The sequence below is a fragment of the Daphnia magna genome, linkage group LG4 (genome assembly GCF_020631705.1).
Source record: "Daphnia magna isolate NIES linkage group LG4, ASM2063170v1.1, whole genome shotgun sequence".
NCBI lineage: Eukaryota > Metazoa > Arthropoda > Branchiopoda > Diplostraca > Daphniidae > Daphnia > Daphnia magna.
Window position 1 is genome coordinate 11,305,046 of NC_059185.1, and position 25,970 is coordinate 11,331,015.

General features: G+C 37.5%; 10 protein-coding genes and 2 long non-coding RNA genes across 19 annotated transcripts; 10 read left to right on the forward strand and 2 right to left on the reverse strand.

Moving 5' to 3' along the window:
- The first annotated feature begins 864 nt into the window (after positions 1 to 864).
- LOC116919998 (procathepsin L) lies at positions 865 to 4,263 on the forward strand. 2 transcript variants are annotated; one of them, XM_045172406.1, is made up of 10 exons: positions 865 to 1,070; positions 1,129 to 1,193; positions 1,976 to 2,202; positions 2,273 to 2,410; positions 2,485 to 2,595; positions 2,678 to 2,726; positions 2,814 to 2,901; positions 2,960 to 3,101; positions 3,174 to 3,334; positions 3,410 to 4,263. In XM_045172406.1, exons 3-10 carry the CDS (start codon positions 2,110 to 2,112, stop codon positions 3,645 to 3,647), a joined length of 1,020 nt encoding a protein of 339 aa, XP_045028341.1. In that variant the 5' UTR covers positions 865 to 1,070; positions 1,129 to 1,193; positions 1,976 to 2,109; the 3' UTR covers positions 3,648 to 4,263. The 2 variants fall into 2 exon arrangements, with proteins under 2 accessions (XP_045028341.1, XP_032781939.1); XM_032926048.2 differs by having other exon boundaries at positions 2,028 to 2,202.
- A 16-nt stretch (positions 4,264 to 4,279) lies between these two features.
- LOC116920010 (hatching enzyme 1.2) lies at positions 4,280 to 5,809 on the forward strand. Its single transcript, XM_032926072.2, has 8 exons — positions 4,280 to 4,412; positions 4,472 to 4,544; positions 4,614 to 4,766; positions 4,852 to 4,972; positions 5,050 to 5,234; positions 5,301 to 5,369; positions 5,426 to 5,538; positions 5,618 to 5,809. Exons 1-8 carry the CDS (start codon positions 4,317 to 4,319, stop codon positions 5,663 to 5,665), a joined length of 858 nt encoding a protein of 285 aa, XP_032781963.2. The 5' UTR covers positions 4,280 to 4,316; the 3' UTR covers positions 5,666 to 5,809.
- A 980-nt stretch (positions 5,810 to 6,789) lies between these two features.
- LOC116919999 (ervatamin-B) lies at positions 6,790 to 8,574 on the forward strand. Its single transcript, XM_032926049.2, has 8 exons — positions 6,790 to 7,025; positions 7,094 to 7,231; positions 7,303 to 7,410; positions 7,480 to 7,525; positions 7,586 to 7,673; positions 7,735 to 7,876; positions 7,936 to 8,096; positions 8,168 to 8,574. The coding sequence occupies exons 1-8, from the start codon at positions 6,939 to 6,941 to the stop codon at positions 8,403 to 8,405; spliced, it is 1,008 nt and encodes a 335-aa protein (XP_032781940.2). The 5' UTR covers positions 6,790 to 6,938; the 3' UTR covers positions 8,406 to 8,574.
- Positions 8,575 to 8,714: 140 nt separating this feature from the next.
- Positions 8,715 to 10,851, forward strand: LOC116920008 (zinc metalloproteinase nas-8). Its single transcript, XM_032926069.2, has 9 exons — positions 8,715 to 8,971; positions 9,038 to 9,139; positions 9,214 to 9,292; positions 9,360 to 9,518; positions 9,593 to 9,713; positions 9,769 to 9,953; positions 10,035 to 10,103; positions 10,186 to 10,295; positions 10,365 to 10,851. Exons 2-9 carry the CDS (start codon positions 9,041 to 9,043, stop codon positions 10,410 to 10,412), a joined length of 870 nt encoding a protein of 289 aa, XP_032781960.2. The 5' UTR covers positions 8,715 to 8,971; positions 9,038 to 9,040; the 3' UTR covers positions 10,413 to 10,851.
- LOC116920005 (hatching enzyme 1.2) lies at positions 10,486 to 13,316 on the forward strand. Of its 6 annotated transcripts, none has more exons than XM_045172407.1 (11): positions 10,486 to 10,617; positions 11,185 to 11,416; positions 11,499 to 11,589; positions 11,656 to 11,803; positions 11,892 to 11,958; positions 12,019 to 12,168; positions 12,227 to 12,347; positions 12,410 to 12,594; positions 12,672 to 12,740; positions 12,837 to 12,946; positions 13,058 to 13,316. In XM_045172407.1, the coding sequence occupies exons 4-11, from the start codon at positions 11,681 to 11,683 to the stop codon at positions 13,160 to 13,162; spliced, it is 930 nt and encodes a 309-aa protein (XP_045028342.1). In that variant the 5' UTR covers positions 10,486 to 10,617; positions 11,185 to 11,416; positions 11,499 to 11,589; positions 11,656 to 11,680; the 3' UTR covers positions 13,163 to 13,316. The 6 variants fall into 6 exon arrangements, with proteins under 6 accessions (XP_045028342.1, XP_032781952.2, XP_032781954.2 ...); XM_032926061.2 differs by lacking the exon at positions 10,486 to 10,617 and adding an exon at positions 10,776 to 10,905; XM_032926063.2 differs by lacking the exon at positions 10,486 to 10,617 and having other exon boundaries at positions 11,274 to 11,416; positions 11,641 to 11,803.
- A 361-nt stretch (positions 13,317 to 13,677) lies between these two features.
- Positions 13,678 to 15,487, forward strand: LOC116919996 (procathepsin L). 2 transcript variants are annotated; one of them, XM_032926046.2, is made up of 9 exons: positions 13,678 to 13,826; positions 13,913 to 13,996; positions 14,061 to 14,198; positions 14,273 to 14,377; positions 14,447 to 14,492; positions 14,548 to 14,635; positions 14,699 to 14,840; positions 14,922 to 15,085; positions 15,147 to 15,487. In XM_032926046.2, exons 1-9 carry the CDS (start codon positions 13,725 to 13,727, stop codon positions 15,382 to 15,384), a joined length of 1,107 nt encoding a protein of 368 aa, XP_032781937.2. In that variant the 5' UTR covers positions 13,678 to 13,724; the 3' UTR covers positions 15,385 to 15,487. The 2 variants fall into 2 exon arrangements, with proteins under 2 accessions (XP_032781937.2, XP_032781938.2); XM_032926047.2 differs by having other exon boundaries at positions 13,781 to 13,826; positions 13,908 to 13,996.
- Positions 15,488 to 16,051: 564 nt separating this feature from the next.
- On the forward strand, positions 16,052 to 17,846 carry LOC116920009 (hatching enzyme 1.2). Its single transcript, XM_032926070.2, has 9 exons — positions 16,052 to 16,197; positions 16,266 to 16,360; positions 16,430 to 16,502; positions 16,575 to 16,727; positions 16,804 to 16,924; positions 17,000 to 17,187; positions 17,298 to 17,366; positions 17,427 to 17,536; positions 17,603 to 17,846. The coding sequence occupies exons 2-9, from the start codon at positions 16,271 to 16,273 to the stop codon at positions 17,654 to 17,656; spliced, it is 858 nt and encodes a 285-aa protein (XP_032781961.2). The 5' UTR covers positions 16,052 to 16,197; positions 16,266 to 16,270; the 3' UTR covers positions 17,657 to 17,846.
- A 461-nt stretch (positions 17,847 to 18,307) lies between these two features.
- LOC116920007 (hatching enzyme 1.2) lies at positions 18,308 to 20,140 on the forward strand. The gene is made up of 8 exons (XM_032926068.2): positions 18,308 to 18,449; positions 18,512 to 18,748; positions 18,921 to 19,073; positions 19,158 to 19,278; positions 19,343 to 19,527; positions 19,595 to 19,663; positions 19,742 to 19,851; positions 19,943 to 20,140. The coding sequence occupies exons 2-8, from the start codon at positions 18,538 to 18,540 to the stop codon at positions 19,988 to 19,990; spliced, it is 897 nt and encodes a 298-aa protein (XP_032781959.2). The 5' UTR covers positions 18,308 to 18,449; positions 18,512 to 18,537; the 3' UTR covers positions 19,991 to 20,140.
- Positions 19,298 to 19,819, reverse strand: LOC116920024. Its single transcript, XR_004392126.2, has 2 exons — positions 19,725 to 19,819; positions 19,298 to 19,558 (listed from the first exon to the last, which is right to left on the reverse strand). It is a non-coding gene; the product is annotated as an uncharacterized LOC116920024 (long non-coding RNA).
- Positions 20,141 to 20,661: 521 nt separating the features above from the next.
- Positions 20,662 to 22,520, forward strand: LOC116920000 (ervatamin-B). Its single transcript, XM_032926050.2, has 9 exons — positions 20,662 to 20,798; positions 20,877 to 20,982; positions 21,050 to 21,187; positions 21,254 to 21,358; positions 21,427 to 21,472; positions 21,544 to 21,631; positions 21,690 to 21,831; positions 21,917 to 22,077; positions 22,153 to 22,520. The coding sequence occupies exons 2-9, from the start codon at positions 20,887 to 20,889 to the stop codon at positions 22,379 to 22,381; spliced, it is 1,005 nt and encodes a 334-aa protein (XP_032781941.2). The 5' UTR covers positions 20,662 to 20,798; positions 20,877 to 20,886; the 3' UTR covers positions 22,382 to 22,520.
- A 49-nt stretch (positions 22,521 to 22,569) lies between these two features.
- On the reverse strand, positions 22,570 to 24,482 carry LOC116920002 (ervatamin-B). The gene is made up of 8 exons (XM_032926054.2): positions 24,314 to 24,482; positions 24,020 to 24,172; positions 23,819 to 23,926; positions 23,643 to 23,693; positions 23,484 to 23,566; positions 23,284 to 23,419; positions 22,935 to 23,101; positions 22,570 to 22,871 (listed from the first exon to the last, which is right to left on the reverse strand). The coding sequence occupies exons 1-8, from the start codon at positions 24,398 to 24,400 to the stop codon at positions 22,658 to 22,660; spliced, it is 999 nt and encodes a 332-aa protein (XP_032781945.2). The 5' UTR covers positions 24,401 to 24,482; the 3' UTR covers positions 22,570 to 22,657.
- LOC123471274 lies at positions 23,070 to 25,761 on the forward strand. Its single transcript, XR_006645606.1, has 5 exons — positions 23,070 to 23,206; positions 24,743 to 25,018; positions 25,093 to 25,245; positions 25,300 to 25,400; positions 25,672 to 25,761. It is a non-coding gene; the product is annotated as an uncharacterized LOC123471274 (long non-coding RNA).
- Positions 25,762 to 25,970: the final 209 nt, after the last annotated feature.

Sequence of the window (25,970 nt, forward strand, 5' to 3'; positions counted from 1 at the left end):
TTTCTGGGAGAAATGGCTTAGATGCCTAAGGCGTAGAATTTGATATTTCTGTGTCGTTCATAATGTCTCGAAATTCGTCGGGAACATCGACTCTTATCCGCACAGATCCACTCCACATCCAAAAACCTCTGGTTTTGGCTGCTGGCTCTTCTTTACATGCACTGGTTGTCTCACCAATGACAGGATTATCTGGCGCCATTGTCTGTTTATCTTGTTTCACATCTTCATACCAATCATTGGACTTTGTTCCCATTAATTCCCTAAAAATTGAAGCTGGCCTTGTGACATATGGCTGCTGGTCATTAGAAGTACCACACTTCTTTTGATGTCTTGGTGACCTTCTAAGGGTTAGTGCTTCTAGGCAAAGCTTGTTTTTAGGCATCTCTATGGTTATCAAAACCTAAATTTAATAAGAGAAAAATTTAAGTGATAATTCTTTACAGAATGTACTTTTGTTTGAGCAACAAGTAAAATTCACGAACCTGGATTAAGAACCAATGGGTTCAGGGGCAAATTTTTCCAAAGGTAATGGCTAGAGTCAGAGTAGAATAATTATATACTTCTTCTTATATATATTCCTACTTCATATAAGAATAAAGACTGATTTTCTAGAGACATAGAAAAAGAGCATAAAGTAAGTTTATGTCTGAGCACAGATTCCAAATACTTCAAAGGATTTGTTTTTCCCTCGTAACCTCCACACCCCGTTCGTTCAAATTCAATAATGCTAAAAAATAACCAGTGGCACCGATATACGAAATCCAATCACAACTGCCAGAAAATGGCATTCGGTCAATTGACCGACTTGGCGACGTGGCTAATGGCGACTTCGACCTCACGACGAGATCAGTTCGTCACGTGGGTTGGTGTAATAGGGGTGGAGCCATGGTGGAGCTGTCGAAGTTGAAGACAAGTTTTCCGTTCACATGTAGAGGATTACGATTATGTGACGCAATATACAGAATAAGTAATAGAATAAGTAATAGAAGTGATCATACTATTTCTCTTCACCGTGCACTCTTTAGTGAGTGACAACTTGAAAGGATTGGAATGCATTGGTCTACTAAATGGTAAGAATTCAGTAACTTATGCACACAACCTTTGCTAATTCTTTTGTGTTGATCCTAGGTCTGTCACCTATTTCTACCCCTTAAGGTTGTTGATGAGTGCTTTGAAACAAGATTCACAAACTGGTAAGGTCATTTTAGCCCTTAATTTTAACCTGTTAAATTGATGAGACTCGATGAATTCCCTGTGTATGATGTATTACCAGGTATTACTCATTCATTGTAAGTTGTTAATCTGATAAAATAGTATCCTTAAAAGATGTAATATCCTCAATGGATTAACTAAGCCTCAAACTTGGATTATACACAGTTAATACATAGATCTATTCAATAAGCATAAGCATTTCAATTGTAGAGTTAAAGAAATAGGAAGGTACTATGCAAGTATGAAAAGTAGGGATTTTAATCCATTTTTACTAGTCAATACTGTGTTATTTTGGATATTACTATCCTCAAACTCCACCGCTTTTTAACCATGAAAGTCTAGAGCTCCAAATTTCCCCACAACTATGAAAGATGCATTTGCTTGTTATTTCCTGTCGAATATCCAATTCTAGCCATTCTGGGTAATGCTGTAATAAACATCTGGCAGCATAGAAATTGCTTCTTTAGTTTGATGATCCATAAACAAATGTTTTTGCCGTTAACCCGTTCTTTATTGAGATACAGCTCTAATTCAAAACAACTTGTCAGCTTGAATCGCGGGTATACTGGTACGTGCGTTAGCTTCCTGTTTCCTCTTTATATTACGGCTCCTGGATAAATGTCAAGTGGGTTGGATAGCAATGTTTATTGGTTAGATAGAATCGTTACAACTGCTCTTCCTGTAACAACCGTGTTTGTTTAATTTAACGAAGAGTTAACGTACCAGCATATTTCTGTCGCTTTTCTTTTGTATTTTCTACCAGTATATATCTACATGAAAACAATAAAATCTTAATGTCTCGCAACGTGGAACAGGTTGAAATTAGGCCTATAAAAACAGTCGAATGCATCCCGGACTCATTCGCTGGTTACCTCTCGAAAGAAAAGCAAAGGAAAAATGAAACTCTATTTGGTACTTATACTTGTGGTCTTAGCCGTGGCCGTTGCAAACAAAGATAAAGAAGACGAGAACCTATGGAAATCTTACAAGGTATTAGTACCATATTGGGATGAAAATTTAAATTTTGTATTTATTTATTTATTTATTTTTTAATTATTAGCAAAAGTTTGGTAAAAAACATTCACCCGAGAAAGAAGCTAGGAGGAAGCAGAATTTCATTCAAAGACAGCGGGCAATTGAGAAACACAACCGCGAGAACAAGGAATGGAAAATGGGAATTAATAGGTTTACCGACATGGTAAAAGCAAAATTACATTTATAACTAAAGTTCGAAGTATTTAATTTCATTGTTCGTAACACGAAACTTCTTAGCCGGAAGAAAAAAAGAAGGCATTCCGCGGAGCTAAAATGTTCAAAAATCGTGTAAGGTCTGCTGAAGCCGGAACCGTCTATCCTGTTCTTGATCGTTCACTTCCAACTATGGTAGTTGCTTGTCAAAATTCAGAAATATCCACCATTATTTTCTGTGGTAATATAACTGGTAACATTTTCCTTAAAATTTTAGATTGATTACAGGAGGCATAGATGCATGTCGCCGTTAAAAGTGGACCAAGGTGATTAACAAAGTTTTTTGTGTTATTTATTTATTTATTTTTATTTTATTTTTTTGAAAACAACATTTGCAACTTTCAACCTGTTAGGTGAATGCGGTAGTTGCTGGACTTACGCAGCCATCTTGCCGATAGAGTTCAACAGTTGCAGGAAAACAGGCACTCGAGTTTCGTTGAGGTAGTTCAGGATTTAAGTAATTCTATGCAAGCAACTACTTAAAATTAACTGAGAACAGTGAACAAATGTTGGTCGACTGCGATCCTTACAATAACGGTTGTAACGGTGGAGATTACACCGAAGCTTGGCGATTTATCAAGGAGAAAGGCGGAGCTATGCGTTCTTCAGCTTATCCATACGTCTCTGCAACTACTCTTACGGTGACTTTTTTTTTTCTTTCTTCATTTTGTTGGATAGAAATAATGAACTCTTTTTGTTGAATTGATTCTCAGAACGGCACCTGTAAATTTAGAAGTACTTCAGTGGCCGCCAAAGTTTCGTCTTATGACTGGACAATGCCCTACCCAAACGAAACTGTTTCTATGGCGCACCTGCAAAGGGACGGACCTCTGGCGACTTCCATGAAAGTTCCAGATTCCTTTTTTGACTACGCGTACGTATAGGATGTTAACCACCTAATAACTGTTTCTTTAAAATTATGGATTTCATAAACGTCTTCCATTCAAAGATCGGGAGTCTACAGCGATCCTGCATGCATTGTTGCTGATGAAAATGATGTCGATCACGCCGTTGTTATCGTGGGTTACGGTACTACCAAAGCCACAAAAGCTTTACCTGCCACTCGTCACTGGATCGTTCGTAATTCTTGGGGCTCCGGGTGGGGTATGGGGGGTTATTTCTTAATAAAGCGGGGCGTTAACATGTGTAACATTGAATCATGGACAGCTTACGTCAGAGTTGTCTAACACTGATGCTATCAAATGAAAACAGCCCCATCGCATTTCAAACGTCGAAAACAGTAGTTAGTAAATAAACTTTTAGTTATTGCATTAGACTTGGAACAGTATTTTCCAACTGTCTGGCGTGGGGGGGGGGGTATAGGATTTTAGGGATTTTAACGATTTTAACGATTGTTAATTCTGAAAGAGCTATTTTCGAATGTTAAACCGAACTTGGCCCAAATTCACAATCGCTTTCAGCTACGTAACAGTCTTTAAAATGCTTGTTAAACTAAAATTATACGTTTGAAATTCCTTTTGTTGTTTAAATTTGTTGTTTCATTTAACGTAAACGTGGATTACGCTGTATGTAACCATAAAAATCGTGACCAAATTACTGTTTCTTCCCTTTTTCTTTCTCGTTAGTAACTAGTGCGCAAAACGGGACAGTTTACTGTAACGCCATTGTACGTTTAATTTGCTGACGGAAGAATCGTTTATACCACTGAATTTTATGGGTGCGTGTTCTACTTTTGTGTTATAGGGTTAGTTTGGGTATCAACCGAGTCAGTCACAATTGAGAACCATACGAAGAACACACGGTTCAAACGTTGTCTTAATAAATAAGCCTTTCTAGTTTCAACTTATCGTTTACGAAAACTTCTGTTGAACTTCGATTATAGCATCATAACTCAAATGTTACGTAAGGTTCTTATAGTGGTACTATGTTTGTGGCTTGAATCTGTTAAAGCAAAGCCTATCTTGACAACAAATGGTGAATACGACGATCAGGTAAACATTCCTTTATTATGATTTTTAAATAATCAAGTTCTCAAATTATTATATCATAGATGGAAGATTTTGATATTGGAGAACCACTGACTGAAGAAGAATTAAATACCCCTATTTCCATAAAAACGAATGGTAAACTAAAAATGTTCGACTCTTAATTGAATTTTGATCACAAAAATCAACCGAAATTTTTTGTTTCAGAAAACGAGCCTGAAGAGTTTATTGAATGGAATAGGCAACACCCGGACCTTTTTGGTGGTGATATCATGCTAACGGATCGCAAAAATGCTCTCATGAGTTACAGAGCGCGTTGGCCAAACGCCCAAATTCCTTACGTTCTTTCGGCAAACTACAGTAAACGTTAAAAACAGGCATTTTATATTTTTTAGCTAAGTATTTTTCTGACCCTGTTTTAACGGCTGTGCTGATTGATTTAAAGCACAGAGACAGCGGGAAATCATCGCTAGAGCAATCAGTGCTTACCACAATAATACGTGCATTCGTTTTGTCCCACGAACAACTGAAAGGAATTATATCAGGATAAAGAAAACAGGAGATGGGTAATTATTCTATTAATTATATACTGCAATTACTGGGCCGTTATAGCAGCGTTACAATTTTAAAAAAAAATTCATAGTTGTTGGAGTTTTGTAGGCAGGATCGGCCGGAGACAAACCGTAAGCCTAGACGATAAATGCATCTTATATTCTAGACCTGGACTTGTCATGCATGAATTGATGCACGTACTTGGGTTCTACCACGAACATCAGCGTCCAGATCGTGACAAATACGTGTCAATCAACTTGGATAACGTTGAACCCAGTAATTTTGTTACAAAAGAAGAACTTATTCTTTCTTTAACTTAATTAAAACGCGTTGCATTTATAGAGAACAAGGTTTATTTCCAAAAGATGAGGACATCGCACTTCAATTTCCTTGGACACTCTTATGACTATGGTTAGTCCCATAATTTTGTTTGGAATTATTTTGGTGAAGGTTCATTTGTAACATAGGTTCTGTGATGCATTATTCATCGGATGCGTTTGCCAAAGATCTCAGAATTCCAGTCATAACACCGCTGGAAGAAGGAACGCCTAATTTAGGAAACCGTAAAGCATTTAGCGAGGTTATTTTTCTATTTCACCGTAACTGGACTCGCAATGTCATGGATAGTGTGTATCTAAAATAATCATTTTCTTTTACAGCTGGATCTCGAGAAACTAAACAAACTGTACTGCAAATCACCTATTTAATTTGGCTTAGAGTTGGAGAAAACTTCACTGATAACAGCTGGGATGTATTTTTTACTATTTCTATACTCAAACTCATGAATTTTGAGTTCTATCTCATTTCGTTTTGTATTAGGTTACATAACGATTACACGACATTTACAGTTACTTATACTGACCTATTACCGACAACTGAAAGGTAACATTAGGTAATCAGAGAGTAATAGTAACCCAGAAAAATTAAGGAAAACCGGTGAAACAAAATTTGCTTGTATTTTTTCAAGAATATTCTTGCAGCAGAAATGTTCTTTTTTATCCTTGCGAGATGGTAAAAGCAAGACATGCTGTTTTAAGCTTTTCATTTTTTCCACTCCAAAAAATGAAATTTTGTTCGAATCCAGAACAGTCAAGAGTAAATTTACTTACTTAAAAAAAAATAATCATACTTTATTTATTCTTGATGGCAACAAGTTTCATTGAGCTGCAACTTAACAACTAGTCAGATTCCATGGTTTTGCTGGTAGTATTTATGTAATTGTACTATGCAAAACTGAGAGGAGTGGTTCAAGACTCCTAATGTTCAATCTGGGCTTGTTTCATCTTTTCGTAATTAATGCAAACGTGCCAGCACGCAAATGGCTCGTTAACTTAAATTACCCAGCATAACAATCGATTCCGCCGTAAAGGACGTAAAACTTGTACGCTCAACTGCATTTTATGGTATTCAAATCAGTGTCACAAATGTGCTGGTACATCCCTGCTAAATCTTCAGATCACGCAATGGTACTTTACAGGTGCGAAGAACTCTGACTTGATTCCACAAATTTGCGTTTCGGTTTTTAGCAGAGAAATCGAATATTTCAAATTCAATTGTAGCAAACATTTTTGTTTGAAAGTTACCATCTTTTTAGTTAAGAAAGAAGCAGGACTCTTTTGTATCGGTTTTTCTTTTCTAGATTACCTTAAACTCCCTGAAATAATCAATTGTAAAAGAAATAACAGGACTGTTGGTGGATTGAAGTCAAAATGCAGATTTAAATGTTTTTATTGGTTCACCTACTGCACTCTTTACGAAAATGAGCACGGTTGTAATGTTTGATTTCTACAGGGGACTACCCGTATACTTTGGTTTTATAGTATCGGATCTTTGCAGAGACTACCACCATAGGACCATTAGAATATAAAATCAAAAAGGTGTCACGAATGGTGGGTTTACACCTAGTAGCCTTTATAAGCAGCTGAATTTATAGAGCGTTTATTCATTCGTCGATCAGTCTCTGAAAAGTTAACATCAAAGATGAAATTGTATTTAGCTATTGTTCTTGTGATTGTGGCTGTAGCAGTAGCTAGCAAGGAGGAAGAAGATTTGTGGAAATCCTACAAGGTAAGGCTTTCGTTCTAGATAAAAAAAAAGTTTTATTCAATTAATTCTGTCGATATTTTTCTTGGTAGAAAAAATTCAATAAAAATCATTCGTCGAAGGAGGATGTCAACAGAAAACGGAATTTTATTAAAAGACAGAAAGTTATTGAAGCTCACAACCGTGACAACAAAGAATGGGAAATGGGACACAACAAATTCTCTGATATGGTGAGGATGAATTAATTGAATTGAAGAACTAGTTTAGTTGTTTAACTTGCGGCCTGATAAAAAATCTAAAGACGGAAGAAGAAACCAATGTTCTTCGAGGAACCAAAATGGTGAAACGTCGTGTAAAATCGGCGAGTGAGCCTATCTACCCTGTTAATGAACGTGCCCTTCCAACATATGTTAGTATTTCCAGAAATATGAAACCCTCGTCTTAGTTAATCTATATCTGTTTTCAAAAATCCATTTAGATTGATTACCGAAGCAATAGATGCCTCCAACCTGTGGAAGATCAAGGTGGGTAGCTCTTTAGCTTACCACAGTAATTAAAATGTTATATTTCTTACCTATTCTCAGGTGAGTGTGGAAGTTGTTGGGCTTTTGCAGCCATCACGGCTCTCGAATTTAACCATTGCAAGAAAACCGGCGCCCGTGGTCCACTAAGGTAAATAAAGGAAATCAAAATCATTTAAGTCCAATCATCTCACCTGCAAAATAATCGACAGCGAGCAAATGTTGGTCGACTGTGACACCTACAACTTTGGCTGTAACGGTGGAGATTTCACGCAAGCTTGGCAATATCTCGAGAATTACGGCGGAGCCGTGAATGGCACATCGTACCCATACGTTTCGGGAACTACCCAAACAGTGAGTTGTAAAAACAAATCAACACACAAGAACGGCTTTAAAGCTTTATATAATTTCAGAATGGCACATGCAAATCAGGAAGCAATGCTGTTGCCGCTCGAGTAGGATATTACAATTGGGTAATACCTTACCCCAATGCCACCCTTATCATGAGCTACCTGCAAATGGAAGGACCTCTTCCAAGTGCCATTAAAGTTCTCGACTCCTTTTTTTACTACACGTATGTATTGATTACCGTTAAACACAGCGCTGTGACATTGAGTTAAGAACAATTATTGTTAATGTTTATAGATCGGGAGTCTACAGTGATCCTGCGTGCATTGTTTCTGATGAATATGACGTCAATCACGCCGTAGTTATTGTCGGTTATGGTACCGTACCGTCCACGACCACCTCGCCTGCTATTCCTTACTGGATTGTTCGCAATTCCTGGAGTACTGGTTGGGGTAATGGAGGTTATTTTTTCATCAGGCGAGGAGTCAACATGTGCAACATTGAGTCTTGGACTGCTTTCGTCAGAGCTGCTTAAAGCATTGATTATTTTTCCTTAGATACATCATTTCTGGTTTTCTGTGTTGCTTTTTACGTAGTACTACTAGACGGTTTCTGGCATTTCATTCTAATCATAACTTTCTATTTATTTCTAACTTATTTTCTGTATTTATGTGCCGAAAATTATACAGTTAACTGCTTGAAAATTTGCGATTGTTTTCTGCAAAAGCGATTCTCAGAAAGATGTCGCCGTTTTGCTTTCTCCATTCCCTGTATCCCCGAAAAGATAGTTTGATCATAGCGTATTTTCTCCAATTTGCAGTACTTTCTCTGTTGTAAAATCGCATTTATAGTTTTGTCCTACTTTGTCTTCGACGTGTTTTGCGGGGAAATCACGCCTCGGTCTCAAGTTAAAAAGTCTTCATTGAGGAAAAATCCAATAGGCTGATTAAGTTTACAGCTAGTTCTTAAAGGACTAGATAAATGAGAACGTGAGGCATTTCAAACTGGGAACTGGATGCGAACAGCACTGGATCTTATTCGTGGTGTTTGTCATACGTTTTGTGAACCGGAATCCAATAGACACATTTGCTGTCTTTCTAGGTAAGCCTATCTCCTTAACAGACGTTAAATAATATATACTTGTAAAACAATAATAATAATTTATAGAAAATGATGACACAAGCTTTAATCAAAGTTATGGCCTTTGTCGTCTGCATTCGCCTTAAATACGTCACGGCCCAGCCTATTTCAGACAGTAATGATGATAAAGTAAGAATTACTCTTTGTTTTGTTTAATTTCTCTGGGAGCAAATAACAATTCTTGTGATGGATGACACCCTTAGACCGACGATTTTGAAATGGGAGAACCCCTCACCGATGAAGAATTCAATAGCGACATTTTCAACAAAGTTGAAGCTGACGGTGAAGGATAAATGTCGTTATTTTCTCACAGTTCTATAGTGGATTGACAGATCATTATATGTTTCAGGTTTAGACCATGAAACAGAAGAGTCTATTGCATGGGATAAACAAGATCCCGAACTGTTCGGTGGTGATATTATGCTAACGGGGCGTAAACATGGTATCTTGACTTCCGGGGAACGTTGGCTGGATGCGACAATTCCTTACGTAATATCATCAAGTTACAGTATATATACGCTTTTCTTGTTTCGAAAACAAATTTGGCACATTATTTTACAATGTTTTACATTTCGAAAAAAGCACCGAGACAACGTGAAATAATTGCGTCAGCCATCAATGCTTTTCATAACAATACGTGTATTCGGTTTATCCGTCGAACCACCGAGAAGAATTACATCAGAATCACAAAGACTGGACAAGGGTATAATAAATTTTAATAAAAATTGAATTAGTGGATTTGACGTTGTTATAACCAGTTGCTGGAGTGACGTGGGAAAGATTGGACAAAGACAAACTGTGAGTTTGGACGACCGATGCATTTTAAGAACTATACCAGGACTCATCATTCACGAGTTGATGCACACGCTCGGATTCTATCACGAACATCAGCGGCCAGATCGTGACAATTACGTGTTCATCAATTTCAAAAATGTTGAACCAAGTAAAAATCCTTTATCAATTATCATATCACTTATCATTTTTGTTGTAAGCATTTCATTTTTGGTTGACTAATATTCTTTAGAAAACAGAGGTTACTTTCAAAAGATGAACAGGTGGGATTTATTAACCGTCAGATATTCCTACGACTACGGTATAGTTGTACTTTTCAAGTCTTGGGAAATAAAAGCAAAACAAGTCAACAGAACTGTTAAAGTTTTTCTCCAAATTTGTAGGTTCTGTTATGCATTACCCTTCGAATGCCTTTGCCAAAGATCCTAGAATTCGAGTTATTACACGGCTCCAAGGACCACCATTTATAGCAAACCGGAAAGCATTTAGCCCGGTACGTGGCATCAATTTGCAAGCTTGAATTTAAATATTAAATTTCAAAATTTTGGTCAATTGTTCAAAGGTGGATATTGTGAAATTGAACAGCGTGTACTGTAATTCTCCGAATTAATCGTCTGCTGTGGCAAATCATTTTTCAAGTGTTGAAGTTTGGGTAACGCGATTGAATTCGTTAAGATATTTAATGTTCCTATACTTTTATCATTAAAAAGTTATATCTGTTCTATTTTTTAAATGCTACAAATACCTATCCCTGTCTTCTTTCTGATCTGACCTTGTAATTTTTTCATTTTCGATAACCAAAATGTGGAGTTATGGTAAGAAAATTACGTAAAAAAGGTCACTGTTTTCGATCCCTTTCTCCTTTCGTCAACGATTGGTTCCCTGTTGAATCGTTGACCTAGGGCTTATATTGGGGAAAAACTTCACGAAATTGATCAGTCTTTGAGCCTTTGCTATGTGTGAATGTTCAGTTCTTAGGAATAATAATGGCGGGTGCATTTCGGTCGTGCTCGCCATGGACGATTTGACATTACATCTTTCACGGTTTATCTTGATCAATTTATTCCGAACGATGTTAGTAACTGTTCTTAGATGTTTTTAATGTAATGCAAAAGAAACTGTGTATTCTTTCCTATAGGCATATTGATTATAGTGTTTCTTTTAAAATTCATTAACGCTCTGCTGCTTAAAACATTAGCCTATTTTCCTTCCAAGTAAATGTTATTATTTATTCGAATCGTCCCCACTTACAATGAATTGCATATCTTAGAAGCATTTTTTTTTATGTGTCCTTGTTGCAGTGAAGAGCCAGATAAATTAGATGTCATTTGTTCTTTTTCCAGATAATTAAGTGGTTAACCCAATTGTTTTTTCCTCTACAGTACGTTTCTTACGAACCATCGAAACCGGAACAGAGTGATTAGTCACTTTTCCCGTTTTGTTAATGCCTGACATTTATTCTTCTGTTCCACTTCACGGGGAAAGTAATGAGTAATCCTAATATCTCCGAAACCCACTGCTTGTAATAGTGTACCATTCTTTGGGTACACCAAGAGTTTTCGATGAAACAAGTTGGCTAGTTTTCTATGCCGACGAAACAACTAAAAATGGATGGTGCGTAACACATTTAGATTTTAATTTTTTTTTGCTGCTTTTAAGACACTTTATCTGGAAAGCTTGGTCTAACTTAGAGCAGTTCAATTCTAGAATTCGGTGGAAACAACGGCTCGAATTCACAGCGCAAAAATCTAACAGCTTGAGGAAGCTTCTACACTTAGAAGAGATAGGTATGTTACAACTAAATAACCTTATGTTTCTCTGTTATTAAATGTTTAAAGATTGTTACTGTGTAGGCTATATGTAAAAATAACGAGTAACATGATGGCTGTGACATTGTTTAAAGTTTTGGCTGTTTCTGCAATGGCTTCTGTTCGACTTGGATTCGTTTCGTTATTCCCAGCAAAATATACGTCTAAGAACACTACGGAAATCGACGTTCAGGTAAGTGTTGTTTGAAAAGTATTTGGCGTCTATATATAACCGTGTGACGAACTGGTTATAAACTTTATTGCCTGTCTGGCCCTTATAGGACGATTTTGAAACTGGGAAACCGTTTACTGAAGAGGAATTTGAGTCATCAAGTGTAGGAAAGGAGGGTAAAGTTAAGAAAAGATATTAATTAATTCCAGACTTGTAATCGAAATCTTTGTTTTAAGACTGTGAGCTAAACGAAGTTAGCGTACGGGATGGACAGCACGTTCAATGTGGCAATGATATTACGCTAATGGGTCGTAAAAATCTTCTTCTTACCTCGTCGCATCGTTGGCCAAACGCCCAGATTCCTTACGTTATATCAGCATCTTATAGTGAGTACTTGTCTTGCAATTGTTACTATAAATTATTTCAAAGTTTGATTTAAATTAGCACCCAGACAGCGAGAAATTATCGCTTCAGCTATAAAAGCCTACCACACGCACACCTGCATCCGTTTTGTTGCCCGAACTACTGAGAGAAACTACGTCAGGATCTCGAAGACTGGCCAGGGGTACTTAACTTTTAAAGAAAAATTTTTTTCTAAACATGTCTAAACAAGAGTTCTTAATCAAGGTGCTGGGGTGATGTGGGAATGATTGGCGGTAGGCAAAAAGTGAGCTTGGACGATCATTGCGTTTTGTATTCTAGACCTGGACTTGTCATGCATGAATTGATGCATGTACTTGGGTTCTATCACGAACATCAACGTCCAGATCGGGACAAATATGTATCAATCAATTTCGATAACATTGAACTGAGTACGTGTTTAATTATATAAAGTAAACATTTAGTTGACATTTCTAGAGCAACTAATGATCATCTCTTCTTCGTGTAGAAAATAGAGATTACTTTAAAAAGGTCAAGATGTGGGAGCTGAAAACCGCAAGATTTTCTTATGACTATGGTAAGTTGATCGTGGGTTGCATCTCATATTAAAGTCACACCTTTGTGCAGTAGTGTATTGGACAGAATTAATTTAAACAAAAATTTTCTTCTTTAGGATCGTTGATGCATTATCCGTCGGACGCTTTTGCCAAGGATCCTACTATTCCAGTCATTCAACCGCTACATGGGAAACCTGTTTTAGGTCAACGAAAAACTTTAAGCGCGGTAAGTTCATCTTACTCAATGACAAGCCACAATTTGGATGTTGATGGAAAGAATTTATATCTTACGATTTGTATGGGAAGGGTTTTTCATAAGTTTTTGGTTTATCAACAGCTGGACGTCAAGAAATTAAACCGTTTCTATTGCAAGGCTTCTGGATTGTACGGTTTCACTGGTGGTAAGCCTATCAGACGCTGGGGATTTCGCAGGCCAGTCTAGTTTTATTCTAAATTATAATTTTATTATAAACTGTAATACTTATGCCATAAAGTATACTTTATGTGGTATAATTCATGAGATTTACTTCATGCTTATGCTGTCACATATTTAAATCTTTTTGATTCATGGAATATAAAAAATTGTAAGAATTTAAGAGATTTAAGAATCGGAAGATTGCAGTTCTCCTAGTGGTAAGTTTTGGTTACTGTAATTCTGGTTTGAACCTTAATGTTGATGAAAAACTGGGTGCAACATGTAGAGACTTAATTTAAGTCAGTTTGCTTTTGGTTGTACCAAACAATTTTGACCAACTTTTGTTTGCACCTAACAGATGTGAGTCGACGGGTACTTACTGTGTATCTGACGCTTTGTTGACAAAACGGGGGATTGCTGGGACATTTTCGTAAATGGGGTGTAGTTGGGGTGTAGTTGGGGTGTACCCGAGTTTTTAAATCCACAGAACAGCTGGCAGTTCATATAAAGAACATTCGTTTTCGTTGAACTTCGAGCAAAGTCGCCAGTATGAAAACCACGTAAACGAGTGTTCTGTTTAAACACGTGCATGCTATTCCCTATGCTCTGTGGGTATAGAACTAAACTGTTTATAAGGAGCGTGATGGCAATCATAGGCTCACATCATCCGCTGGGTAGATCTTCTTCCACGGTAAGCCCATTCTTTCCTAGCTTTGATGATCGGTATCAACTTTTAATTTTCTTTTTTAATTGACACAAAAAAATGGCGAAGAAAAGATGAAACTTCTTTCCACCATTATCCTGCTGACTATGGCTGTGGCCATGGCTGACCGTGACGAGGATGCCTGGAACTTTTACAAGGTAATTTGAAATGATCACTGCAACAAAATACGGTGATAAGTTGATTTTGGGTTTTTCCAACTAGTTCCAATTTGGCAAGGCTCACTCGCCGCAGGAAGATGCTATTAGAAAACAGAATTTTCTCGCTAGGGACAGGGTCATCGATAAACATAACCGCGAAAACAAGGAATGGCAGATGGCACATAACAAATTCTCTGATATGGTAAGTTTAGTCTTGAAGTTTTCAATTATAATAAAAATGGGTCATTAATCCTTGAATCCTTTCCTCTGTTCCAGTCTGAAGAAGAGAAACTGAATATTCTCGGAGTCAAACCAACTATTCGCCGCGAGAGGTCTGTTGGTGGATATTACCCCGTTATGGATCGCCAACTGCCAACTTCCGTATGATTTCATACATAAAATGGTAAACTAGATGAACTTTTAATGTATGTATTTTTTTGGATTGGTTAGATTGACTACCGTACCGACAAGTGCATGCAGGCAGTCAAGGATCAAGGTAATTAATTATTAATAATTTAAAGGAGTTATTAAATTTTTAATTTGAATTGAAGGACAATGCGGCAGTTGTTGGTCGTTTGCCGCAGTGGTGCCTATTGAATTCAACACATGCAAGAAAACTGGCACAGCCGTCTCATTCAGGTGTCATGTCCTTTTCTTGTTTTTTTTTCGTGTTTAGCTAATTCACTGGTGTAAACATTTTAGCGAGCAAATGTTGGTGGACTGTGATACTTACGATGGGGGCTGCAATGGGGGAATGTACACGAACGCCTGGCAGTACATTAAGGAAAAGGGGGGGATTATGAAAAGTTCTGCATACAGTTACACCTCTGGATCTACTGGGCTTGTAATGCAACTTTAAGTTTTTAATATTTACATAAAACTTAAAAAATAACTTTTTTCACTTTTAATAATTTGATAATCGTAGACAGGCACTACTTGCAAGTTTGACAGCACTGCAGTGGCCACTAAAGTTACGGCTTTCGACTGGACTATGCCCTATCCCAATGCAACTGTGTCCATGAATTTTCTACAATCTGAAGGACCACTTCCCAGTGCCATTAAGATCCTGGATTCCTTCTACAGTTATGCGTATGACGAGAGAAACAAAGGTTTCATTGTCTGGTTATGCTAATTCTTTTGTGTTACAAAGTTCTGGAGTGTATAGCGACCCCGCTTGCATCGTTGCTGACGAGAACGATATCCATCACGCCATCACTGTCGTTGGTTACGGTACAACTACAGCCACTTCTACTACTCCCGCTACTCCTTACTGGATTGTCCGTAATTCTTGGGGTACTGGTTGGGGTCTGTCGGGCTACTTTTTGATTAAGCGAGGCGTTAACATGTGCAACATTGAATCATGGACTGCTTACGTCCGTGTTGTTTAAATGTGTTCGTCTTTTACGAATAAGCGAACGCTTCTGCGTTTGTCATATAACATGAATGTTTGTGAAGGTTATCAGCATAATATACTACAATACGGTATGGTAATTAATCTCTACATTTTAATCGCTACGATCTTCAAAATTTGATTTCGTCTTTAGTCCGGCAATTAATTGGATTTCCAGTTATTTTTAGAAATATCCCGGATCTACAATCGCTCGTCGAACTTTTCGAACAATTAGGAAAGTTGCCGTATTTGTAACGTATGGCTCCTCCCCTCCATATGTGCAGCTGTGTGGAATCTATTGGATAAACGATGATGCAACGATGCGATGCGTTCTTAGGATTTAGTTTTCACGCTCGAATTGTTGGGAAATTGGCTAATAAATTTCCTAATGGTACGCGGATAAATTTTCTTTTCTTTAAGGATTTTGTAACAAGCTTATTTTATTCCAGCTTAAGAGAATCTAGGTTTTACTTTTGACTTTCTGCGCTAATAAATAGGAGAGTTTTGGACAGTAGTACCAAACGCACTTGCGCTCGAGGTTACGTAGTGCAGAAAGCAGCTGGTTGAGGTAAAAAACATGTCTACTGTATGATTATAATCCCAAATGAGTTCGAACTATGTTGACACTGTCTGTTTGGACTACCTAATTTCCGAGCCAGGCGCAATTGGCATCTGCTGAACCGTGTTCATGTTGACTCGATTAGAGCCGATCATGTTCAAAAGCCTTGCTTATAAATAAGTAAGCTGAAATCAGATAGGTTTGTGTAGTTTCGTGAGAACTTGGCTGAGTGGAAACTGGTAGACAATTAAGGTAGGTCTACTTCTTTTCTTATTGAATTAAAACTTTTTATGAAAATCTTGTTATAATTTTTTTTTTAGCAAAAATGAAATTCATGTTCATAATGGTATTAATGGCGTCGGTGATGGCAGCAATTACAGCGACGCCTGTCTTAACTCACAATACCGACAATTGGGTGAGAACTTTATAGCTCACTAGTTAAGATATTCGTGTTAATAGTAATATTTTTTAATGTTAATTTTAGTTGAAGGATTTCGTAGCTGGTGAACCACTAACTGAAGAAGAATTTCAAAGCGGGTTTTCCAGTCTAGATCGTGGTAAATATGCAACATTTTTAAAATTTAGTCGTTCCTGTGTCTTGTTGTTTTAACGTAATTTTTGAAATCGAGAAATGGGGGAAGATGAATTTATTCCTTGGGATAAACAACATCCTGAGCTGCTTGAGGGTGACATTATGCTACCGGGAAGTAAAAATGCAATCCTGAACCAGAATGCTCTTTGGCCAAATAAAGTCATTCCTTACGTCATCTCAGCGGATTATTGTAAGCATACCAATCAATGGAATTTTAGTAACTTAATTCGTTCGATGATTGTTATCTTCTTTTTTTCCACAAAAAGCGGCTCTGCAACGACAAATCATCGCGTCTGGTATGAGTACCTATCACAATAAGACGTGCATCCGCTTCGTTCCACGAACTACCGAAAGAAACTACATCTCAATTTTCAAGAGTGGACAAGGGTATGTTTTCTAAAGAATCCTTTTAGATGAACAACTGATTTTTAATGATGTTCATTTTTTATTGGGATTGCTAAGATGCTGGAGCTACGTGGGTTTGATCAACAATGGCGCCCAAGGTGTGAGCCTGGATGATGGATGTGTGGTTAGTTGGGCACCTGGGGTTGTTTTGCACGAACTTATGCACACGGCCGGATTCTGGCACGAACATATGCGTCCAGATCGTGATACCTACGTTTCAATCAATTTGAATAATGTTCTTGAACGTAAGCTATTTCATTTAATATAGTGGCTTGTTTTAATTAGATTCCCATTATTAAAAATTTGTAGAAATCTCGAGGTTTTTATTGAAATGATAATTCGTTTGATATTGTAGGATACCGAGGAAATTTCAACAAGCTTTCGACAACTCAGGTCACTACCCTCGGACTGTCTTACGATTACGGTAATATAATTTTAGTTTGTCGGGTATAACAGGATTTTTTAAGGCATACGTTACATTCAGGATCTGTAATGCACTATCCGAGGGGAGCGTTTGCCATTGATAGTAACGTTCCTGTCATCACAGCTTTGATTGGCACTCCTGTTATAGGACAAAGAGCAGGATTTAGCACGGTATGCAAATTATTTTTATCCTTGCATCAGTTAAGGTCCGTAATTATTTTTCAATTTTAATAACAGTTGGACGTTCAAAAACTAAACAAATTATACAACTGCCAATCATCTGGTTGTTGATCGGCATTTTAAAAATTCCTGAAAAAAAACAAACAAATGAAAAACGATTTCCATTTCTGAACAGATTTCTACAATCTATGATTAGCTCACGCGTTACATGCATGTCGTACGCTGAGTGAAAATATTTTCAAATTTGGTGATGGGTTTCAATTTAGTGTAATCTGAAATACACATCAACGTTTTTTGGGCACATGTTTGTTAACGAGTCGAAGCGAAAAAGAGTTGGATGCTTTTAAATAATTGTGCATGTATGTTTGGAGGTAGACCTCGTCCATATTCATCTAAAACTGGCATTCTATTATTTAAAAGTATGAGTTAATATAGCGATATGTTTTGCACAAATTTGGAATTAAGGAAATTATTTCTCTTTTATGTAAAAACCTGTTCGTTAAAACTCAGCAATCTAGTTAATCTGTTGTCCGCCATACGCAGAACAGTTCAATCTTGTCTGGAGAGGATTTTTTTTACATTGGCTTCACGGTAACCAATAATTACTGTTGCGCATGTTAACAGATATGATAACAGCTGGATAGAATCAATAACGAAAGCTGTACTGTCGTCAATGCCAATACAAATAATCCTATTTGCACGGTGTCAATTGCCTCAGTTGGAACTGATTAAATTGGAGCGACATGTAAATAAAAACCACCTGAATCTCTATTAGCTTCACGTCTGGTCTAGAGCTCAAGTAAATTATATAAATTGTGGAGCTAGAAAAATTACAGAGCAGCTTACTTTGCTTGTTAAGTGGTTCTTGGTCGAGGGCTGGCTTCTTTCCACCTGAATATTAAAGGTAAGTTGATCTTTCTGCTTAGAGATAATGCTTGAATTCTACCTCTTAGTATCAATTTTAAGTTATTGCAGTAGATCTAGTTTTGAAAATGGCGCACAAATTGCTGATACAATACGTTATACCAATGGTTATTTGTGCGGTAATCATTGGCGGTGGATTTGTTTCCGGGATGCCATCTTTGGCCAGTGATTACTATCCGATACGCCCGCCGCGCCCTCCTCTCTTGCACGACAATTTCGAAGCTGGGGATCCACTGACTGAAGAGGAATTTCACAGTGATATATCCAGCAAAACTGGTGGTAATATATGCAAGATTACTTTTTGTTCCTATTTCAATCAATCAGGATTGCAGAAATGCGACTGTTTTGAAATGTTTTCAAAAATCAGTTCCATTTCTACAAGTCCATGGAAAAGTCTTTTTAATACCAATCTGTTTAGTTAATGAGTAATAATAATTGTTTTAAATTTAAGAAATGGAGTTAGATGACTCTATTCTATGGGACAATCAACATCCTGAGCTACACGAAGGTGATGTAATGCTCAGCTCGGGCAAAAATGCCATCCTGAGCACGGTTCGTCTTTGGCCAAATGCGACTATTCCTTACGTCATCTCGTCAGGCTACAGTATACAATAAATTAAAGACATTTTAATTTTTGCATTAAGATTATGTTTCTTCTTCTATTATACCTCGATCATTTTCCATTCAGCATCCACGCAGCGGAAAGTTATTGCTTCAGTTATGAACATCTATCAAAACAAAACTTGCCTTCGTTTTGTTCCACGAACAACTCAAGCCAACTACATCAGGATCCGAAAAAGCGGCCAAGGGTATCTTGTTATTTTTTTATTTTTGGTACAAGCACAATACGACAACGTCTGTTTTCGTAAAAAGTTGTTGGAGCTACGTCGGCCGCATAGGCGGGGCCCAAGATGTAAGCCTGGATGATGGATGCATTGCCAGCTGGGCACCAGGAGTAGTTGTCCACGAACTTATGCACACAGCCGGATTCTGGCACGAACACATGCGTCCCGATCGTGACAAGTACGTTTCCATCAATTTGAATAACGTTAGGCAAGGTAAGTTCATATTGCTTCCTATAGTTCTTTGCTTATTGTGAATACCATTAGTATTTTGCATATGTAGAATACAGAGGAAATTTTAACAAGATGTCGACAACCCAGGTCACTACCCTTGGACTTGCTTACGATTACGGTATGAAATTAATCGTTAGGTTACTCTTACAAACACTCGTAGTGGCAACGAAAAAAGTTACCTTTTTCGCTCCTTCAGGCTCAGTGATGCATTATCCAGCGAGAGCTTTCGCAGTAGACCGCCGTATTCCGGTCATTAAAGCACTTATTGGAAGTCCTGTTTTGGGGCAACGAAAGGGATTTAGTACGGTATGATTTAGTTTTACGTATGGTTTCATACTTTCATTTGATCCACTAAAAAAGTAAATTTATATTTATCTAACATGTCAACCCCTAACAGCTGGACCTTCAAAAACTAAAGAAATTGTACAGCTGCAAGTCTCGTTAGTTACTGGGCCCCAAACTTCTTTCGTAATCGTACAGTTCCTTTTAGCTATTAGCCATATTTTAGAGTAATGGGCTATTAGCTATATATTAGGCATAGTGCATAAGTGGACATTGACATTTAACTTTCAATACATTTCCTTTATTTATCATGGTGCACTTGTCATCTACTACCTTTTCTATCCGAAATTCATGGTTATTTTTCAATTTAAGTCAACAAATTGTTCATGTGCTCTTAACCAGTTCAATTATTGTCATCCTTTCTACGAATTTTTATTCTACGAGTAGCCATGACAGCTAGTAAATTAGCAGACTAAACTGTTACCACTAAAAGACTAACACAGACTACAGCCTCAATTTTGTCATCATGCAATTGGGAAGTGTATTCAAGATGGTGTATCACTCACTATACTAAATTGCGTCATTCTAACCACATCTACCAAGTGTTCAACAGTATTTCAAATACGTTAAACCACAAGCAGCTGTTTCTTAATTCTACACTTAGAATGTACGTCTTTTTTTCCAGATATTCGAAGGGCCAATGCCCCCAATTCTATCGTTGCGCCTAACTCGTAAATATTTTGAAACGCATCTAAAGAAAAGGTCTAACCACAATGAGCCATTCAGGTCTTCTCAACAAACACAGTTGACCCTAAAAATGTATTTTACATAACTGAAAATTTCTGCCATGGAATAAGAGAGAGTATGTGGCACTCACAGAACTATTTAACGGCCGGTATCGGCTAGTTTACTTTGCAGAGCTGCAACGGCATTCAGAAGGGTGTGTACGAATCCTAGAAGCATATTCATAGGTATAATATAATGTCGCCATACTGTCACATCTACAATTTTATATCATTAATTCTAATTCATTTTTCTTTTGTACGTAGAAACGGAAAAATGAAATTCTTGTGCGCAATTGTTTTGTTGGTGGTAGCCATTGCGTTTGCCGCTGCCGGCGATTTAGAAGACGAACTGAACTGGCAATCTTACAAGGTATATATAATAATCAAAATTATTATTAACTAAAGTTATATAAAATCAAAAATTTGTTTACTTATAGGCGAAGTTCCACAAGAAGCATCATTCAAAGGACGAAGCTCGCAGGAAGGCAAATTTCATTAAAAGGCAGAAACAAATTGAGAAACACAACAAGGAAAATAAGGAATGGGAAATGGGAAACAACCTGTTTTCCGACATGGTAAAGTTTTGACTTTCCAACAATATTGCGATTTTATCCGTTTATTGATTTACCATATTCCTTAAGACCGATGAAGAGAGAAAAGGAATGCTTGGAGCCAAACCTGTTCCTCGCAAGGAAAGATTTTTAAATCCTGGTTACCCTATTGAGGAGCGTGCTCTTCCAATTTCCGTATGTATTAATAATCTTTTCCAATTAGTAGTCGGACTATCAAAATTAAAACTGATTGTCATTTTTAGATCGATTACAGGAGTGACAAGTGTATGCAACCCGTTAAACAACAAGGTGACGAACTTGTTTTTTTCCCTTTACTAATAAGGTAAATAGTCTAATGTCTCATATTTCGTTTACAACAGCTGAATGTGGAAGTTGCTGGTCTTTCGCAGCCGTCGTTCCTCTTGAATTCAACACCTGCAAGAAAACTGGCACCCCTGTTGCACTCAGGTAACCCCCAATTCTTTCTGCTTCTTTAGCCAATAGTTAATATCATCACGTTTGATAGCGAACAAATGTTGGTCGATTGCGATACTTACAACAACGCTTGTAACGGTGGAGATTACACCAATGCTTGGCAATTTATCAAGGAGAAGGGAGGAATCATGACAAACTCATCATATCCTTACGTCTCCGGGACCACTCTAACCGTAAGAAGTTTACCACTACCTGTTTATTATTTAGTTTAAACCTTTAAATATGATTTTTTTTTTCTTAAATATCCGTGAATTTTAGAGGGGCACCTGCAAGTTCAGTTCTACTTCAGTTGCCACCCGTGTTTCGACTTACGGCTGGACAATGCCGTACCCCAACGCCACTGTGTCCATGCAGTATTTGCAATCTTATGGACCTCTGCCCAGTGCCATGAAGGTCCTTGATTCTCTTTACCAATACAAGTACCACCACATCTTGATTTTATAAAAATTAATGTTCTAATTCTCCTTTTTGTTTGGTTTTTCGGTTCTAACAAGAAATGGAGTTTACAGCGATTCCGCTTGCATTCTCGCTGACCAAAATCAAGTGGATCACGCTGTCGTTATCGTCGGCTACGGAACCACGACTACCACTCCTGCCATTCCTTACTGGATTGTCCGTAATTCTTGGGGTACTACTTGGGGAAATCTAGGTTATATGGCTATCAAACGTGGAGTCAATATGTGCAATATTGAGTCGTGGACTGCCTACGTCGAGGTAGTTTAAGAAGAAATCTATCCCTTCTCATTTCTTACAGTTGATAAACTGTAAAATCCGGTAAAACATGAATCCTTTTGCTATAGTTTTATAGATTTACGAAAGTTAAAAAATATATATCTACACAATACACTTCTGGCATGGTTAACCGTTAACTTGTTACCTTAATAATCGGTCGATAAACAAGAGAATTGATGTTCAGGTATTTACCAACGCCAATTGTATTAGATGTTATCAGATAAAAGTAGTTACCCCAAATCAACAATTAAAATTAAAAAGTATTAATTAATATGAAACCACAAAGGCTGGATAGGTTTCAATGCTGCATTTGTTGACACCACGCTGTATGTTAATGTAACCTTGGTCTCCCCAATTTTCTCCCCACGTATTGCGAACGACCCAGTAATCGATTGTGTCGTTATACCTGCCATATCCGACAACGACAACGCCATGGTTGACAGGTAAATTATCACAAGCCTCATCATCATACACGCCAACCCTGTTCAATTGAAAGACTTAAACAAAAGGGTGAGAGAAAAGTGATTAAAATCATTGTTGTTACGTGTAATAATAAAAACTGCCAACGACGGTTATTGCAGTTGCAAGTGGACCATATTCCTGAAGGGCAAGTTGCATAGCAGTGGCATTCTTGCTTTGAATGTAACCATATGAAGAAACCCTGGCTCCTACCATTGACTTGCATTCTGGGCAGTATTTACACTTGCCTTTCTGAATAACAGAAATAACATATTACCAATTGTTTAGAACAAGTATAGAGACTGTAAATGTTATGGCATTCATCAACAACTGGACAATCACAGAAACCCTAAAAAGGTAAGGGCACTGTAGCAATTTTGAGGCATCAAAAACAAATTTGAAGAAGTTAAAAGGGCTGCGAAACTGGGACTTACAGAACCCTTGTAGGGGTAAAGAAATTCGGATGCAGATCCATTGACTGTTGTTAAATGAGACCATGCTGTCACATACCAACCACCATTGCAGCCATAATTAGTGCTGTTAGTATCGCAGTCAACTAATTGCTGCTCACTGCAAAGTGGAACAAATGAGATGGATAAACAGAATTAAGAAAAGCAAGGGTTTGTATGATTACCTCAGAACAGAGAAAGATCTTTTTTTCCTACATCTGTCGAATTCGAGTGGAGTAATTGCGGTAAAAGCCCAGCAGCTTCCACACTGAATTTGATTGTAAAACCTTAAAATCGTTGCACTAAATAAGAGATAGAGCAGAAATTGAGGATGCAATCCTTACCGATCCTTGCGCTTTTATTGGTGGCAAGCAGAAGCTATTACGGTAGTTCAGCTGTACTCGCCAATTTAAAACAGAAAAGATCAAAACAATAACATTTAATTGAATAATTTGGTGTTCTGTGCGTAAAACGGCCCTGTTACTGGACTGAAATGTAGCAAAACATTTTAGGGACGTACGGTAGTAGGTAGACGTGTCTGGCGTTTTGGGAGAACGGTCATCGATTTATGCAATTTAGGACTAGGAGGTGATGTGGTACCAAGAAAGACGGCCAATTCTTTGCCAGTCTATTAAATGTAGAACACGTGGATTCATGAAAGTTTATGATGGAGGAAGTTTTTACCAATTAAAGAACCAACTTAACAAAAAATGTTTTATACCAAATCGGAGAATTTGTTATGTCCAATTTGAAAAGAATGGTTTCCGCTGTTGTGTTTCCTAATGTTGGCGTCTCTTTGGAAGAAAATTGCCTTGCGTAGATTTTCTTGTTTTCCGCCATCAAGTTTCTCGTTGTAATTTTTGCCATTTAGCCTCTGTAAATAGAAAACATTTAAAAAAAGATATTTTTGCAAGTTCCTACGGTAATTGTTTATCAAACATGTTCCTAGTCCGTTTACAACTTGCTATTCAGCGATTATAACATTTAAATGGTATAGCAAATGGTTAAGGCTTACCTTGTATTCCTTCCAACGAGAATCGTCACCTTGGCCATTGATACCAAGTACGAAAAGAGAAACAAGAAATACGAGCAACAACTTCATTTTTACCGACAAGACTTGAGCGACTTTCTTTCAGTTCAAATACATGAAATGTACAGGATTTCAAGTTACAAACCTACCGAGGAAAACGAGGTTGCATTTGTGTACTTGACGTCATAGCAGTTTTTATTTTGAAATTTGTGTTGCGCTCTTATCTACGATCAGCGTCTGCGTTAACAGAACCGGACTCAATTTGTACCGTCTGCCAACAGTGACGACAGTTAGAAAACGCAAAATATTCTGAATTTTTTTTTCGTAATCCTTGTTGGCGAGCATTTTCGGTGTTATGTTTTTACAAACTTTATAGCATCTTGATTTCAATTGATTTCTGTTGTTTCTTTTCAGGTTGATTCATGAAGCCTAATCTCGATCATCTGTATACAAATAGGAAATCAAAAGCTCCACGTCATCCGCTGGATCGTGAATTCCACCAGTTTGATAGGAAATTTCGTTGTTCCAGCGTATTAACTCTCCCGGTAATGAAATTGAACGCCCTTATTTACACAGATTATTGTAGGTGGACCGTTAGCTATGCAAACACAGAGAAGATTTCAACGGCTCAATCGTAGGATCATTGCACGCTTTGTCGTTGTACAGGCCACTCCTGAAATACTTTTGAAGGTAAAAAAAAATGTAAAGCATCTAGCATTTTGATTACATAAATTAATTTTTTATAATTAAATGCCTACGCGTAGTAGTAGAAGGAATTGACGACTGTAACGCCAACAGCAAGAGGGCCGTGCATTTCCAGAGATATTTGCTTGGCCGAGGCATTTTTAGACTGACTTTAATTTTATGAAATGAGCTTGGCTCCAATCGTGCACGTGCATTACGGGCAATATCTACAGGTATCATTCTTCTTAAATAGAAATAAAACAAAACATTTAAAAGCTTTGTTGCAGATGACCAGCACTTGGTTGATACAATGAACGTTTATAAGCAAGACCTTCATTGTTTGCTTCTCTTCACATACTGTACAACTTGGATGTGGCATGCAGTACAGGTAAATGCCCCAGGTAGTTTTTATTTTACTTCATTATCCTGTGCTACATTCTTTCCGCCAAAACCATTTTTTTTTTTCTTTCAAATGTGCTTTTTCCTATCGTACTCTCCCTCCCCTCCTGGTAAAAAGGGAGAGGTAGGAACGTTTTCCTCTCCAATCCTTTTTTGTCTTGCTCTCGTTGACATTAAGACGTGTGCAGAATACGTTACAATGCCACAGTTGTTGACACAAAACTTGATATTTTAAAATAGTTATCTTTGTTCGTCCCTAGGTGCCCCTTAAGTCAGTACGGTTGAGTTGCTTCGCAAATCGCGTCCTAAATATTCAGGTAATAACAATTCATTTTATTCGTGTGTAGTTTAAGATCAACATTAAATATTAGAGCATAAGTATTCTTTGTAGATTTCGGGGGGGGGTACATGCCGAAAGAGAACAGTTGTAACTTGCTCCAACTTCCCAATCAATTAACAAGGCCATGGGTTGTTTTATTTTTTTTCAATTGGTTTTATTCGATTTGATTGCGTTCATGAATTTGCTTCTGGTTGGGTAATTGGCAATCTACATCACATC

Excerpts from the sequence above, each read along its gene's own strand:
- LOC116919998 (XM_045172406.1), top strand. The coding sequence starts at position 2,110 with ATGAAACTCTATTTGGTACTTATACTTGTGGTCTTAGCCGTGGCCGTT. Across the intron at positions 2,902-2,959 it reads GGCACTCGAGTTTCGTTGAG|TGAACAAATGTTGGTCGACT; the intron begins GTAGTTCAGGAT and ends AACTGAGAACAG. Across the intron at positions 3,102-3,173 it reads TCTCTGCAACTACTCTTACG|AACGGCACCTGTAAATTTAG; the intron begins GTGACTTTTTTT and ends ATTGATTCTCAG.
- LOC116920010 (XM_032926072.2), top strand. The coding sequence starts at position 4,317 with ATGTTACGTAAGGTTCTTATAGTGGTACTATGTTTGTGGCTTGAATCT. Across the intron at positions 4,767-4,851 it reads CGTTCTTTCGGCAAACTACA|CACAGAGACAGCGGGAAATC; the intron begins GTAAACGTTAAA and ends ATTGATTTAAAG. Across the intron at positions 4,973-5,049 it reads ATAAAGAAAACAGGAGATGG|TTGTTGGAGTTTTGTAGGCA; the intron begins GTAATTATTCTA and ends AAAAATTCATAG.
- LOC116919999 (XM_032926049.2), top strand. The coding sequence starts at position 6,939 with ATGAAATTGTATTTAGCTATTGTTCTTGTGATTGTGGCTGTAGCAGTA. Across the intron at positions 7,526-7,585 it reads CCAACCTGTGGAAGATCAAG|GTGAGTGTGGAAGTTGTTGG; the intron begins GTGGGTAGCTCT and ends ACCTATTCTCAG. Across the intron at positions 7,674-7,734 it reads GGCGCCCGTGGTCCACTAAG|CGAGCAAATGTTGGTCGACT; the intron begins GTAAATAAAGGA and ends AATAATCGACAG.
- LOC116920008 (XM_032926069.2), top strand. The coding sequence starts at position 9,041 with ATGATGACACAAGCTTTAATCAAAGTTATGGCCTTTGTCGTCTGCATT. Across the intron at positions 9,714-9,768 it reads ATCACAAAGACTGGACAAGG|TTGCTGGAGTGACGTGGGAA; the intron begins GTATAATAAATT and ends TGTTATAACCAG. Across the intron at positions 9,954-10,034 it reads TTTCAAAAATGTTGAACCAA|AAAACAGAGGTTACTTTCAA; the intron begins GTAAAAATCCTT and ends AATATTCTTTAG.
- LOC116920005 (XM_045172407.1), top strand. The coding sequence starts at position 11,681 with ATGATGGCTGTGACATTGTTTAAAGTTTTGGCTGTTTCTGCAATGGCT. Across the intron at positions 12,348-12,409 it reads ATCTCGAAGACTGGCCAGGG|GTGCTGGGGTGATGTGGGAA; the intron begins GTACTTAACTTT and ends TTCTTAATCAAG. Across the intron at positions 12,595-12,671 it reads TTTCGATAACATTGAACTGA|AAAATAGAGATTACTTTAAA; the intron begins GTACGTGTTTAA and ends TTCTTCGTGTAG.
- LOC116919996 (XM_032926046.2), top strand. The coding sequence starts at position 13,725 with ATGCTATTCCCTATGCTCTGTGGGTATAGAACTAAACTGTTTATAAGG. Across the intron at positions 13,827-13,912 it reads TGGGTAGATCTTCTTCCACG|ATGAAACTTCTTTCCACCAT; the intron begins GTAAGCCCATTC and ends GGCGAAGAAAAG. Across the intron at positions 14,199-14,272 it reads ATAACAAATTCTCTGATATG|TCTGAAGAAGAGAAACTGAA; the intron begins GTAAGTTTAGTC and ends CCTCTGTTCCAG.
- LOC116920009 (XM_032926070.2), top strand. The coding sequence starts at position 16,271 with ATGAAATTCATGTTCATAATGGTATTAATGGCGTCGGTGATGGCAGCA. Across the intron at positions 16,503-16,574 it reads GTTTTCCAGTCTAGATCGTG|AAATGGGGGAAGATGAATTT; the intron begins GTAAATATGCAA and ends TTTGAAATCGAG. Across the intron at positions 16,925-16,999 it reads ATTTTCAAGAGTGGACAAGG|ATGCTGGAGCTACGTGGGTT; the intron begins GTATGTTTTCTA and ends GGGATTGCTAAG.
- LOC116920007 (XM_032926068.2), top strand. The coding sequence starts at position 18,538 with ATGGCGCACAAATTGCTGATACAATACGTTATACCAATGGTTATTTGT. Across the intron at positions 18,749-18,920 it reads TATATCCAGCAAAACTGGTG|AAATGGAGTTAGATGACTCT; the intron begins GTAATATATGCA and ends TTTAAATTTAAG. Across the intron at positions 19,528-19,594 it reads TTTGAATAACGTTAGGCAAG|AATACAGAGGAAATTTTAAC; the intron begins GTAAGTTCATAT and ends TTGCATATGTAG.
- LOC116920000 (XM_032926050.2), top strand. The coding sequence starts at position 20,887 with ATGAAATTCTTGTGCGCAATTGTTTTGTTGGTGGTAGCCATTGCGTTT. Across the intron at positions 21,359-21,426 it reads AGCGTGCTCTTCCAATTTCC|ATCGATTACAGGAGTGACAA; the intron begins GTATGTATTAAT and ends TGTCATTTTTAG. Across the intron at positions 21,473-21,543 it reads GCAACCCGTTAAACAACAAG|CTGAATGTGGAAGTTGCTGG; the intron begins GTGACGAACTTG and ends CGTTTACAACAG.
- LOC116920002 (XM_032926054.2), bottom strand. The coding sequence starts at position 24,400 with ATGAAGTTGTTGCTCGTATTTCTTGTTTCTCTTTTCGTACTTGGTATC. Across the intron at positions 23,694-23,818 it reads AGACACGTCTACCTACTACC|CTGAACTACCGTAATAGCTT; the intron begins GTACGTCCCTAA and ends TGGCGAGTACAG. Across the intron at positions 23,102-23,283 it reads TTTACCCCTACAAGGGTTCT|AAAGGCAAGTGTAAATACTG; the intron begins GTAAGTCCCAGT and ends TCTGTTATTCAG.